General features: G+C 48.1%; 1 protein-coding gene across 1 annotated transcript; it reads right to left on the bottom strand.

Annotated features, from left to right (window-relative positions):
* Positions 1-244: 244 nt before the first annotated feature.
* Positions 245-8,770, bottom strand: LOC103725474 (zinc finger protein 324A). Its single transcript, XM_008822779.3, has 4 exons — positions 7,903-8,770; positions 4,007-4,133; positions 3,525-3,641; positions 245-2,849 (listed from the first exon to the last, which is right to left on the bottom strand). Exons 1-4 carry the CDS (start codon positions 7,936-7,938, stop codon positions 1,468-1,470), a joined length of 1,662 nt encoding a protein of 553 aa, XP_008821001.1. The 5' UTR covers positions 7,939-8,770; the 3' UTR covers positions 245-1,467.
* Between the last annotated feature and the right edge of the window lie 6,439 nt (positions 8,771-15,209).

Raw genomic sequence — 15,209 nt, 5'->3', positions numbered from 1 at the left:
GAGTTCAAGGCCAGCCTGGTCTACATAGTGAGTTCAGGTCAGCTGGGGCTACAGAGAGACCCTGTCTCAAAAAGACAAAAAAACAACAACAAAAAAAAAACAGCATTAAAAAACAGAAAGTACGTCCTCGAGTCAAGAGAAAAGGCTGTGGACTTCCACGTTACTAAGTAAGAAATTACAATTTATATCCAATCCAGGTTTTAAATAATACTAGTCTTGTTTATCCTGTCCAAAAAAAAAAAAAAAAAAAAAAAAAAAAAAAAAAAAAAAGACCATTAATTTCCCTGCTGCTGTGGCCTAAGGTTCAAGTGAGACTTGGTCTACTCAAGACCGCAGAGAGCAAACTTTGAGTCCCACCCACCCATCTGTCCCCACCATTCAGGGACATTATACTGGGAAGGATGGGCTCAGAAATCTTAGGAAATGGCCAAATTCAGTTCTTCATCCATTTTCCAACCACCATGGGAGAATAGGTGGGCACCACATGCTGACTGAGCCCAGCAAAAATAAGCAGTCCTGTCTTCCTTCCTCTAAAGTTATTGTGGTTTCATACGTTCCAAACAGCTTGGGCTTTGGTAGAACTGGAGACAAGGCTTGAATGAGAATTCAGATGAGTGTGGCCGAAGAGAGGCATCCTTCATCTGTCTTCCAGTGCTGAGAGCCACAGTCACCCCCACAGGCCTCCACTTCCTGCCTTTGGGCTTGATAGACTAGAAGGAGGCAGATTATGGATCAAGGCAATGTAGAATTCTAGTTCTGGCTCTTTTGTGTGCTCTGGGCAATTTTAACCCTTCTATGCTCCTTGATTTCCTTGTCTTTGAAGTGGGGACACCAGCACAGGGTTCACAAGGCTTTGCGTGAAACTCTGCAGCACCTACAAGGTGCAACTGTGTTGGGTCTAATTTAGATCCTGTCTGTCAGAATGTTTTTGGACCCAAAGAGTCCCCCTCCTCCCTTTCCTTTCCCAGAGGAGGAAGCTGAGGCACAGAAATAAACCATTTATTTGTGGAGGCCCGCATGGAGGAAACCCTGAATAAACAGAGTCCTGAGGGTGTATTCCCAGCTGCTGGTGTGAGTGCAGGCAGATTCCTCCGTCCCTCTCTACCCACTGCCCGCTCTTTTCCTCCCCTTCATATCTACTGGAGTCATGAGATACCGACGTGGCATCAACACGCAGAGAGGTAGAGGTCGCTGGTCACCCACTGATTCTGCCTTCAGTCTCTGCCTGACCCCACCAGGCCTGGGGGCAGGTCCACACTCTTGATCTGTCTTCTTTCGGGATGGAGGTGTGAGCTGTGGCTGAATGGTTAAGTCTTGTTCCTGTATGTAAACGGAACTGAAGCTGAAGGTCTCCCTCACCCTGGCTTGCATCCACACAGGGCTTCCAGTTGGGGATTTGCTGAGGATACAGGTACTTTAGTAGTGAAAGGGATTCACAGAAGGCTGGGCAAGGGCAGAGCTGTGACCTCAAGCCTCAGCTAGCTTGGGGACCGCTGCTGCACCTAAGGTGGAAGTGGCCTTGGGAGACGCACCGTCTAAAGATGCTCCCAGAGACCTGGCCTGAGAGCACATACTGCCCCTCGGCCTCCGTAGGGCCTTCTCGCCAGTGTGGATCCTTTGGTGATGGAAGAGCGCAGGGCGCTCGCGGAAGGCGCGGCCACACTGTGTGCACACGAAGGGTTTCTCGCCTGTGTGGATGCGCCGATGGCTGAGCAGCACTGCGCCCTTGGCAAAGGCCTTCCCACAGTCCCCACAACGGTAGGGCCGTTCACCGGTGTGCAGCAGCTGATGCTGCGTGAGGTTGGAGCTGTGGCTGAAAGCACGGCCACACTGCGGGCAGGAGAAAGGCTTCTCTCCCGTGTGCACACGCTGGTGCTTGAAGAGCGAGGAGCCCTGGCTGAAGGCGGCTCCGCAGAGTGAACAGGCGTAGGGCTTCTCCCCAGTGTGCGTGCGCTCGTGCTGGATCAAGTGTGAGTTGCGGCAGAAGCGCCGGCCGCACTGCGCGCAGGCGTAGGGCCGCCCGCCCGCGTGGATCTTGCGGTGCTGGCTGAGGTTGGAGCCGTGGCTGAAGGACTTGCCGCATTCGCTGCAGTGGAAGGTCTTCTCGGCGGTGTGGATGCGCTGGTGGCGTACCAAGGAGGAGCTGTGTCGGAAAGCCTTGCCGCAGGCCAGGCACGCGTAGGGCGTCTCGCCGCTGTGGATGCGCTGGTGCTGAGTCAGGTGAGATGTCTGGCTGAACGCCTTGCCGCACTGCGTGCACTCGTAGGGCCGCTCCCCGGTGTGGGTGCGCAGGTGCTTGAGGAGGTCTGAGCTCTTCACGAACACTTTGTTGCATGCCCTGCATTCAAAAGGCTTGTCCCCGGAAAGAAGACCCGGGCCAACCCGGAGGGCCTCACCCAGATCATCCCATGTTGGGGGCTCTGGGGCACCAGGGTCTCTGTGAGACCAGGCTCCACTCATTCCACGTTCCTCTTCGGCCTGGTGGAGATTGGGGACGCTCTGGAAGGCTCTCTCGAAGGTTTGTGGCACCTCTGGCTTCTGGTGTTCTGCTGCCCATGGCTGCTTCCCCGGTGCTGGGTGGTCTGTGAAGGACGAACTGCCTTCAGGAAGCCTCGCTGGTGAGGTCAATCGCAGGCTGGAGCCTAGCAGCAGCTGCTCCCAGTAGATCACAGATACCCCCGTGGCTTTTCTCTGCTGAGATGGGGAGTCACTCTGTTGTCCTTCCAGGAGTTTTGTACCAGGGTGGGCACCCACAGGAGGGAGCACAGTAGCAGGTTTCCCATCCGGGATGGCCCCTGGCAGTGCTGTTTCTCCAGAAAGCTGTCTGTCCCTTGCATGGCAATCGGATCCTAAAGGCAGAGAAAAAGGAGTGATCTGGGGCATCTGGCCAGGAAGTGACCACAGCAGGCTGGTTGGGAGGCAGGGGTACCCTATGGACTGGATTTGGAAGGAAAGAGAGAAAAACAGAGACCTAGGTTGGCCCTGGGGGGAGGGAGTAAGGAAACATCTGTTCTAACAGCTGTGGCCTGACTGGTCAAGATGCTAGTCCCCACACAGTCAGAACATGGGATGTGGGAAACTGAGAGGCACTGCCAGCACCCAGGCCTCTGCACTGACTGTCCTAGAAGCCGTTCCTTCCAGCATTACTCCTTACACCCATCTCTGATCTATACACTACTTATCAATCCTGTTTACTGTTGCCTTTCCCTGGCATTAGCCCCACACCACAGGACACAGTGTCCTGGATGATGCTGTGTGTCCAGTGCCAGGAATAGCCTGGCCAGGACAAGTGTTCAAACAACATTTGAACACACAAGTGAAAGGGAGAAGGAATGATCCCACAAACGTTATGCCTCGTTTGTCAGTTACTCCATGGACCCAGCTCCTGTGCCCTTGAACTGCCTTTCAGGGGGAAGTAAAGCACTGCCTTCAGGAAAAGGGAGGAGAATGAGGGAAGAGAGAGAGTTTGTGAAAGGCTTAGCCCAGGTTGGCCCCGAGTTCACAAAACATGGAGCCCAACTCACCAAGGCTGGGCTTCCTATGGGTGCTCCTGGCCAGGGCTATATTTGTCCTGCTGCTAAGCCAGGGGTCCTCACCACGCTGGAGTTGGGTGATCACAGGAGGTCGGGAGACAGAGAACCCTGGGAAGGGAGGAGCAGATGAGAGGCCAGTTCTAACTCAGGACAGCCCAGCTCCAACAGACAGTAGTAGCATGTGGGACTTCATGGAAATAGACAGTGCAATCTGTGCAACTGAAAACCCAACCACATGGGGGCTCACAGAGGCAGCGCAAGGCTTCCTGTAAGCAACCATTAGGTCACCAGTTCCAAAGGAAGGGGCTAGAACCCAGGCACAGACGAACAGTCAGCCAGCACCCGGGGATCAGATTGTACGTTTCCAGGGCCCCAGCCTTCATCTCACACAGCCCCTGGTTAAAGGGTAGCCAGGGAGGAGAGGGGACAGTCCTAATGCTCTCCCCCAACTCCCCAACCTCGTGGGGCTTTACCTATGGAGTCCACAAGTGCAAAGTTCTCTAGCATCACATGGCGGTACAGGGCTCTCTGAGCTGCATCCAGGAGCATCCACTCCTCCCTGGAGAAGTATACAGCCACATCCTCAAAAGCCATCAGGCCCTACAACAGCAAGAGACAGTGTCTAAGGTATGACTGTGTCACTCAGGATCTAGTTCCTGTCCCAGTGGCCAGCTCCCCTGATGCTTCTCAGACACCCATCTTACTTTCCTGGTTCTACCTCAGACCTTTTTTTTTTTTTGGTCTTTTTGAGACAGGGTCTCCCTGTAGCCTCACCTGTCTCTCTGGAGACCAGGCTGGCCCCACACTCACAGAGATCTGCCCCTGCCTCTGCCTCCCAAGTGCTGGGATTAAAGGCATGCACCACCACACCCGGCCATTTATTTATTTTTATTTTACATATATTAGTGTTCTGTCTACATGTATGTAACAGACAGTTGTTAGCTGCCATATAGGTGCTGGGAACTGAGCCTGGGTCCTCTGGAAGAGCAGCCATTTCTCTTAACCACTAAGCCATTTCTCCAGCTCCCACCCTACCCCCTTTTTTTATTAAGAAAGGGTCTTACTATATAGCCCTGGCTGGCCTGGGACTTACTATGTAGACCAGGATGACTTCCAACTCAGAGATCCACCTGCCTCTGCATCCTGTGCTGGGATTAAAGGTATGTACTGCCACATCCCACTCAGACTCATCTTCAAATAGCATCTTCAAATGGCACCTGTCTGTGATCCCTTTATTTCTGCCTCCCTGTACGGGCCACCGACACTTGCTGAGTCTCTCTCACACTAAACAAACAAGTTCATGCAAACTTGGTGCCCTCAGCTGGTTGCCCCATGAACAGCAGCCCTGGGCATTTACTCATGCCTCACCAGAACCACTCAAGACCCTCCTCAGCTGTGCCCTTTCTGCGGTTGCAAGTAGCAATTGCAGGGCTGGAGAGATGGCTCAGCAGTTAAAAGCATGTACTGCTCTTCTGGAGAACCTGATTCGAGTCCCATCAGGCAGCTCATTACCGTCTGTAACTCCAGCTCCAGGGGATCTGATGTCCTCTTCTGGTCTCTGAAGGTGCACACACACATGTGCATATGACACACATCTATACAAAAACTTTTTAAAATGTTAAGGGTGGGCGTGGTGACACATGCTTTTTTTTTTTTTGTCTTTTTGAGACAGGGTCTCCCTGTAGCCCCAGATGTCCTGGAACTCACTATGTAGACCAGGCTGGCCTCTATCTCACAAAGATCCGCCTGCCTCTGCCTCCCAAGTGCTGGGATTAAAGGTGTGTACCACCATGCCTGGGGACACATGCTTTTTTAAAAAAAATTTTTTTAATTAACTTATTTATTTTTTGTCTTTTTGAGACAGGATCTCTCTGTAGCCTTAGCTGGCCTGGAACTCACTATGGAGACCAGGCTGGACTTGAACTCAGAGATCCGCCTGCCTCTGCCTCCTGAGTGCTGGGATTAAAGTGTGCGTCTCCATGCCTATTATTTTTATTTTATGTGTATGCATGTGTAGGTAAGTGCACCAGTATTATGCAATGTCTGAGGAGGACAGAAGAGGCTGTCGGATCCCCTGGAACTGGAGTTATGGACAGTTGTTAGCTGCCATGTGGGTGCTGGGATTCGAACCCCAGGTCTTCTACAAGAAGACCTAACTGCTGAGCCATCTCTCTAGCCCCCGACACATGCTTTTAATCCCAGCACTTGAAGGCAGAGGCAGGCAGATGTCACAGAGATGTACATACTGATTTCCAGGCTAGCTGGGGCTACAGGGAGACCCTGTCTCCAAAAACAAAAAACAAACAAACAAAAAAGCAATTAACAACAAAAAACAATTGTGAATTGTGATCTGGGCCTGTAATCCCACCTACTTGAAAGGCTAAGGTAGGAAGATCAAAAGTTCAAGGCCACCAGGACAGCTTAGGGAGACCTTGTTGAGGAAAATAGAGTTCAGGGGAAGAGTACTTGCCTAGGAGGCTGGGGTTCAATCCCCGATTATTAGAAAACAAAGTAGAGAAGTAGTGATTGTGGATCCCCGAGAGCATGCCCATCCCTAGCATCCTCCATGTGCCTGCCACACATTTCAAGACTGGCCCTTCAGATGAGGAAGTGGAGGACTTCCATCCCTACTAGGGATGGGGGGTACCTGGGGGAGTGTGTGTGTGTGGGGGGGTGCTCTGCTGCTGCCATTCCCCCACTTCCTCACCCTCAGGACAGACTCTCTCCCTCACAGCCACAGGTACAAGCCTTTCTTCATTGCTCTCAAGTCTTAACTGACCACCCCTGACCAAATCTTTGAAATCATCCCTCCCCAGTCCAATTCTCAGGCCTTGCTTTGGCCCAGGACACCAGGACTAGTTCACTGGATCCTATAACTGCACGTACACTCCATGCTGGGACATCCAATACTTGCAGTCTTTCCTCTGAAAGAAACTTGCTTTTTCTTTTCCTTTTTTTTTTTCCATTTTACATATTATGTACTGTGTTTATGTTTGTGTGTAGGTATGTGCATGTCACAGTGTTCCATGTGGAAGTCAAAGGACAAACTTCAGGAGTCTGTCCTCTCCTTCTATCAGGTGAGTTCTGAGAATCGGGGGATTGAACTTAGGTTGTCAGGCTTGGTGGCAAGCACCATTACCCATTGAGCTATTGTTTAAGCTGGGCATGGTGGTACATGCCTTTAATCCCAGGACTCAGGAGGCAGAGGTAGGCAGATCTCTGAGACAGAGGCCAGTTTGGCCCACATAGTGATTTCCAGGCCAATTGAGGCTACACAGAGAGTCTGTCTCAAAAGAAAGAAAGAAAACTATTTTTCCTCCAAGTTTGCATTTCTGTCTACAGTTCCATTTCTTTTCCAGGCACTCAAGATCACAGTTCTGGTTCATACTCAAGACCTGATGCATCAGATCTACCCACAATTCAATGCCCATGCGGTGCAGGAGCCACCATTGTCCACATACAAAGTAGTGCCTTTGTCCTTCATAAGGAAGCCCTCCTCCATGCGTGGGTTAGGATGCTGACTTCCATGTTTGTTCTTCACCAGCAAAAGGTAGGGTGCTTTTAGAGTCCTAACTGGAAAACTGTCTAGTCTATGTCTGCCATTTAAGGCACACAAGACCTTTTCTAGCTCTTTCCATATCTAAAATGCTAAGTTCCAGGCTGGGGAATCTAACAACTCAGCTTTTTGTTTGCCTAGCATGCACAAAACCCTGGTTCCATTCTCAGTACTACATAAACTGGGTGTGTGGTGGTAGATACCTGCAACCCCAAAACTTGGGAGGTGGAGGCAGGAAGCTAAGAAGCTCAAGGCCATGTTTGGCTACAGCCTGGTCTGTCTGTATAGCGAGTTCCAGACCAGCTTAGAGCTACAAGGAGGCCTTGTCTTAAACACAAACAAGGGGCTGCTAAAGAGATGGCTCAGAGGTTAAGGGCACTGGCAACTTTTCCGGGGACCGGGTTCCCAGCACCCACTTGGAAGCTAACATCTGTGTGTTAACTCCAGTTCCAGGGAATCTCATGCCCTCTTCTGGCATCCTGGGGCACTGCACTACACTGGTGCTCTTACATCCATGCAGGCAAAACATGCATATAAAATAAGAAACAAAATATTAAAAAGGAAACAAAAGAAAGATACTTTGCCTTTAAAAATAAGTCTTCCCTTAGCTTTTGGACGTGGGTTCCTTCCCTTGTAACTTGTAACTTTCTTCTAGACCTCACCCCCTTGGGTGTCAGAAGTGAAGCTCCCACAGGAGGCTAACCCCACTGACCTGGACTATGGTGTTTGGAAACCTCGCTTCCATCACCACAGGGCAGCAAGAGGTCAAGCCAGGGGGACTGACTGGTCCAAGGGAGGGGTCCCTACACTCACCTGCAATGGATCTGTCGGCGGCCTGGTCGCCGCCATCTGAACCTGCAGTGGGGGCGGGGCACAGTGGGTGGTCGCCCACCGCACGGCCCGTCCCCGTCCACGGCCACGCACAGCTTGCCGGGGCCTCAGTTTCTCGGTCGGAGAAGGGCGAGGTACGCCCCGAAGATCGCCAACGGACTAAGACTGGGATGCCGGGCACGTGGCTCCGGGCACCGCCCCAAAGGCCTCCCACGAGCCAGATGGGGAAACTGAGGCTCAGAGGCGGGGTCGCCAGCTCGGGGTCCCGGACGTGTGCACAGCCGCAGCCCGAAGCGTGCAGCCGCGAGTCTTGGGTCCCCCCACAGGAGCCTGCTGGAGAATGGGCTCAACCTCTCACGCGCGGGGCAGGATCACCCGTGTGGCCTGAAGCCGGTCAGCAAAGTGACAGTCCAGACCGCCGGAAGTCCCGCCTCCCTGGCTTCTCCTGAGCCCAATGCAAGCTACGGATGCCCCGAGATGGCGAAGTTCCTGCAGGCTTTCCCATCCCAGTACAAGGTGGCTTCCTCGAATCCATGGCAACGACAAAGCATCCACCCCCCCACCCCCCGCTGGAACGTGAAATTTACTTCCACCCAGCGCGGTCTTTTAGGTCGTCCCCGCGCCCACCTAGCGGCCCTGGCTAAAGCCTCGGCATGCACAAGTGGAAGCTTCTAGATTTCGAGGCAGACAATACCACCAAAGGTGCACAAAGCAAAAACCCTAACAGGAATGGCGCCCTAACAGGAAGAGCAGTTTTTGAGCAAGTTTGAGTTCCATTATCCTCATTTACAGCTTGGTGCCCCCCTGCAAATCCGCGCCCTCCTGCAAATTCCAGCCCTGGGGAGGCAGAGACCGGAGGATCCTTTGGTCTACATAGGGAGTTTCAGGACTCTCCTCCCCGAGTGCTGGGATCAAAGGCATGGGCCACCACACCACCCTCTTATTCATTTTTAAAAAATATTTTATGTGTATATTTTGCGTGTGTGTATGTAAGTGTACCCATGTTGTGCAGTGCCTATGAAGGCCAGAAGAGGACATCACATCCCCTGGAAATGGAATTATAATTGGGTATTGTCTTAGTTTGTTCTTCATTGCTGTGACAAAACACTCTGACCAGTACCAACTTGGGGAGGAAAGGGTTTATTTGTCTTACATCTCCCAGGTTGCACGCAGTTCATCAGGGAGCCCAAGGTAGGAACTCAGGGCAGGAACTTGGAGGCAGGAGCTGGAGCACAAGCCATGGAGGAATGCTGCTTACAGGCTTGCTCCCCTGGCCCCTACTCAGCCTGCTTTCTTATGCAATACAGGCCCACCTGCCCAGGGGTGGCACCACCCACAGTTGGCTGGGCCCTCCCACATCACTCATCAAGAAGATGCCCTTCAGACATGGCCACGGGCCAGTCCAATAGAGGCAATTCCCAGATTGAGGCTCCCTCAACCCAGGTGTGTCAAGTTGACACTAAAGCTATCCAGCACAGGTATTAACTGCCATGTGGGTGTTGGGAACTGAAACCAGGGTCCTCTCTCTGTAAGAGCAGCCAGTGCTCTTAACCTGTGTCAAGTTCCCTAATTCTACACATGCTTGTCTTGAAATAGAGAAGAATCAGGCCTGGAGAGATGGCTCAGCGATTGAAAGCAGTGACTGTTCTTGCCGAGGACCAGGGTTCAATTCTCAGCACCCACATGGTAGCTAACAACCGTCGGTAACTCCAGTTCCAGGGGATCCAACCCCTTCCTCCAACCTCTGAGGGCATTGCACGACACGGATGCACTTACACACGTGCTGGCAATACACTCATTCACATAAATAAAAATTTAAAAATAGAGGATCCTAGAGTATTTTGTTTAAGGATGGGTGGATACAATGCCTAATACACTGTAGGTACTCAGGCCACACAGGCTGAGAGGTGGAGGGGTTGCTACTTATAATTCGGACGCTGGGGTGGTGGAAGCAGAAGAATCAAGAGTTTAGTGAATTTGAGGGCAGTCTGGGCTACATGAGACACTGTCTCCAGAAAAATAGTAATAGGGACAGCCAGGCATGGTGGTTGGTGCATGCCTCTAATCCCAGCAATCGGGAGGCAGAGTCAGGCAGATCTATGTGAGTTCAAGGCCAGCCTGGTCTACAGGGAAACCCTGTCTCAAAAAAAAAAAAAGACCAAATAAGCCAGGCATGGTGGCACACGCCTTTAATCCCAGCACTTGGGAGGCAGAGGCAGGCAGATCTCTGTAAGTTCAAGGCCAGCCTGGTCTACATAGTGAGTTCCAGGCCAGCTGAGGCTACAGGGAGACCCTGTTTCAAAAAAGACCAAAATAATGATAATTAATAATAATAATAAAAAGTTTGAGGCTAGGTTGGGCTACAGAGTGAGTCCCTGTTATACACACACACACACACAGATAAAAGAGAACTCAGGTGTGGTTGCACACACCTGTAATTCCAGTACTTGGAAGGTGGATTCAAGAGAATCAGGAGTTCAAATCCAGTTTTGACTGGAGTACATAGTGAATTCTAGGGCAGACTGGGCTACATGATACCCTGTCTCAGAAAGAAAAGGGAACTGTGAGATGTCTCAGCAAGTAAAAGCCCTTGCCATGGAGCCTGACAATTTGAGTTCCATCCCCCTGAACATACAAGGCAGGAGAAAACCAACTCCCCAAGTTGTCCTCTGACCCCCATATGAGCACCACAGTATGCACAACACACACACACATACACACACACACTAAATAAATCTATCTAATCTATCATCTATCTGTCATCTATCATCTATCTATCTATCTATCTTCTATCTAATCTGTCATCTATCTATCATCTATCTAATCTATCATCTATCTATCATCTATCTCTATCTATCTATCTATCTATCTATCTATCTATCTATCTATCTATCTATCTATCTATCTATCTAATTTTGGTCTTTTGAAACAGGGTCTCATTGTAGCCCCAGCTGGCTTGGAACTCACTATGCAGACCAGGCTGGCCTTGAATTCACAGAGATCTGTCTGCTTCTGTCTCCCAGGTGCTGGGACCACAGCTGTGCACCACCACACCTGGCTAATAAAATATATTTTTAAAGGAAACTGGATGCGATGCTCTTAACCACCGACCCATCTCTCCAGCCCCCAGTTTCTCACTCTTACAGATATTCAGGAGGGTGGCAGAATTTCCACACTATTTAATTCAGTCTGGCTTAGTCTGCATGCCAAGGGGCACCAAGGCAGGCACTTGAGTAGAACCATAACTTTATTTTGCAGCTGGGAGAGGGTTTTTGACTTACTTCCTAACCCCTAGTGCTCTGTCACAGCTGGTGCTTGTCAGTTCTTAGTCCTAAGGGTGGAATGGCCTGATTTCTCCCAGGCTGTCACATCTGCTCTCTTAAAGTGGCAGTTCCATGGCCTAACATTGTGCTAAGTACAAATACTTTCCATGTCATGTCTCAAAAGAACAATGGTTGCAGGGCTGGGAGATGGCTCAGTGAGTAAGAACACTTGAGAGTTCAAATCCCCAGCATCCATGTATCCATGTTAAAAAACAAACAAACAAACAAACAAAAAACCAGGATTGGCCACGTGTAATTCTAGCATTGGGAGGTGGAAACAGGAGAGATCCCAAGATCGCACCAGCCAGCTGCCTCTCCAAACCAGTGAGCTTCATCGAGAGACCCTGTCTCAAGACAAAAAAGTGGAGAATGATGTTGCAGAACACCTGAGATTCTCCTCTGGCCTCTGTGGGTATGCACATACATCACATACATAAAATAAAAAGAAAAAATTAAAAGGCTGATCATATTATCCAAAATTTGCCACCAGACTTCAAATTGCAGCAGCTTCTGAGTGAGGGCAGAAATCCCCCAGGCATCTTGTGAAGACATGGCTGACTCAGTAGGTATCAGGTGAGCCCTGCCAGGGAACTTAACTTACTAGCGAGTTCACCAGTGAAGTTCCCAAAGTGGTCTGGGCCAGAAAACCACTGGTCAGTTTCTCGATTATTTTTAAAATTTTTATGTATATGAATATTTTTGCTGCACCACGTGTATGCATGCAAACCCTCAGGGGTCAGAAGGGAAGATTGTGAGCTGCCATGTGGGTGAAGGGAAGTGAACCTGGGTCCTCAGCAAGAGCAGCCAACACTCTTAATTGCTGAGCCACCTCTCCAGCCCTGTCACTGGATCCCTCTCTCTGTCTGTCTCAATTGAAATTTTGTGAGTTTCATACAATATAGTTTGAGATTTAGAATCCCTCCCTCGCTGCACTTCCTGCCCCTGTCTTCCAATTTACTTTTCTTTTTGAGACAGGGTCTCCCTGTAGCCCCAGCTGGCCTGGGACTCACTATGTAGACAAGCCCCAGCTGGCCTTGAACTCAGGGAGATCTGCCTGCCTCTGCCTCCCAAGTGCTGGGACTAAAGGCGTGCACCACCATGCCCGACCTTTAATGTACTCTTTTTTAAAAAAAATTTTTCCTTAACAATGTTCCTTCCACATCACACCTTTTCCTCATAGGAAGCAAAAGACCACCCTCTGCCTGAGCTGCTGCTGTCACAGACCGCCAGCCCTGCAGACTTGGCATGCTGGTTCCTCTGACCCTGTGTGCTGTGCTCCTGTGCTCTCACCACTCATTCTTTCTAAGTTCCTGCACACTACTATAGAAAAGAGTTGACTGTAGATAGCAATCATTGAATCACACTCATGAAAACTGTTTTCTTATATTCTATGCTTTTGGTACTGTTAATCCTTTTTTTTTTTTTTTTTTTTTTTTTTTTTTTTTTTTTTTGTCTTTTTGAGACAGGGTCTTCCTGTAGCCCCAGCTGTCCTGGAACTTACTATGTGGACCAGGCTGGCCTTGAACTCATGGAGATCTGCCTGCTTCTGCTTCCAGAGTGCTGGGATTAAAAGCGTGTGCCACCATACCCGGCTAAACATTAGCTTGTTTTAATCATGCTGTAAAGCTATGGTTAGCTTAGCTTTGAGTGGAAATGAAATATGTAATTCTGTTTTCCATCATTTGTTGAGTCTGAAACCCAGTTAGAAATATTTACCGTATTAAAATGTAAATGGTATTTCTGAACATGCTTTCTTCAAGTGAAAGCCCTTATGTCTAGCATCAGTATGTATGGCTTTGTTCAGCACAGCCATTTTGAGATGAAAGTCTCATGTGTGTGTGTGGATGTATATGTAAAGTATTGCTGGTTTTTAAGAATTTCTTTTACATACGTCTGATCAGAATTTCGTCAAGGTAATCGGTTTTGGTTTTGAAACTGGTTTGTCGTGACCTTGTGTCTAACCACAGTATTTATTGTATGAGACTGTTGTGAATGTGTAGACTTATGTTTAATACTAAGGGAACCATTATTAAATAATGATTTACTAGATATCAAATTGACTTGTAAGTTCTCATGTAAGCTGAAATTGTTAAATCCATGTGTGGTAGATATAATCAGGCAGAACAGGCAAGCTTAGCAAGTAAATCTAAATCAACATTTTAAACAGAGTTTTCTATCAAAATGCAGAGTTCTTACAGCATTCATCAAGGTATTTCATTTTTTTTCCCAACATAAGTACAAAGGAAATATATAATTCTGTTTTCCATCACTTGTTGAGTTTGAAACCAATCAGAAATATTTACTGTCTTAAAATGTAAACGATATTTCTGAAAATGCTTTCTTCAAGTAAAAGCCCTATGTCTAGCATCAGTGTGTATGGCTTTGTTCAGCACAGCCATTTTTGAGATGAGATTCTCATATATATGTGTGTGTATATGTATATGTGTATATGGATGTATATGTAAAGTACTGTTGGCTTTTAAGAGTTCCTTTTATATCCATCTGATCAGAGTTTCATCTTGGTTTTGAAACTGGTTTGACGTGACATTGTGTCTAACCACAGTATTTATTGTATGAGACTGTTGTGAATGTGTAGACTTATGTTTAATACAAAGGGAACAATTCTTTTTGGACTTTTTGAGACAGGGTCTCCCTGTAGCCCCAGCTGTCCTGGAACTCACTATGTAAACCAGGCTGGCCTTGAACTTACAGAGATCAAAACTAAAGTTTCAATAACAAACAAAATTCAAAATCACTTTATTGATAATATTTACACAATAGTTTAAAAATAAAAAATGATGATATAGGGGCTGGAGAAATGGCTCAGTGGTTAAGAACACTTGTTCTTGCAGAAGACCTGGGTTCGAATCCCAGCACCCACATGGCAGCTAACAACTATCCGTAACTCCAGTTCCAGGGACTCCATCGGCCTCTTCTGTCCTCTGCAGGCTTTGTGCCACACGGGTGCACTTACCTACATGCAGGCAGTACATGCATATACATAAAATAAAAATAATAAAATATTTTTTTAAAAAATCTACTAGATATCAAATTGACTTCTAAGTAAGTTCTCTTGTAAACTAAACTTGTTAAATTACAACATGGTTCCTATTAATATAAATTAACTTTAAGAAATGATTACTTCTGCTCCACGGTACAATTTCTCTCTGTGTTTAGATTTTTTTTTTTTAATTTATTTTTTGGTCTTTTTGAGACAGGGTCTCTCTGTAGCCCCAGCTGTCCTGGAACTCACTGTTTAGTTTTTTTGCTGGGAATCGAACCCGGGTCCTCTGCAAGAGCAGTCAGTGCTCTTAACTGCTAAGCCATCTCTCCAGCCTCTCATTATATTATCTTAATATATGTAATTTGGATTCCATGTTCTTTTAATAAGATGATGCTGCACGGCACTCTTCTTTGAGTCAAAGAACTACCATCTTCATGACTTCAGCTGTGCCTGCTTACAAAAGGTCATCACAATTGGGCTTGCTGACAATTATATTCCTTCATTAAGGGGGAGATAAATGGGGGGGGTCATTGGACCCTCACCAGAGTATCCAGCCATTCTTCCCAGCCAGCTATATGTAATTCTGCCCTAATTGCAAATGTTCTCCTGAATTTAAAAAGTACTATAGTAGCAGCTGGGTGTGGTGGCGCATGCCTGTAGTCCCAGCACTTGGGAGGCAGAGGCAGGTGGATAAAAAAAAGTACTATAATAGTAAAAGATTTATAGATAAAAATTTAAAAAAAAAACAGGGTATTTCCAGAATAGAAGGGATCATGAAATTCATTTTAAGCAAACTTATTAAAGGTCTGAACAGGTTTATGGAGATACAGAGTTGTTCATTTTCAGTCTACTCCTGGTTTGTACTGCACACCCGGTTACAGATTTTGATTAAATGGATGCAGAATAGTATTCGGTTACCTATGGCTGCTGAAAGATGTCTTTTATGTTTCTCTGCATTATAC

Source organism: Nannospalax galili, unplaced genomic scaffold (genome assembly GCF_000622305.1).
Source record: "Nannospalax galili isolate Female #2095 unplaced genomic scaffold, S.galili_v1.0 scaffold649, whole genome shotgun sequence".
Lineage (NCBI taxonomy): Eukaryota > Metazoa > Chordata > Mammalia > Rodentia > Spalacidae > Nannospalax > Nannospalax galili.
This window is presented reverse-complemented; position numbering and strand designations above follow the sequence as displayed.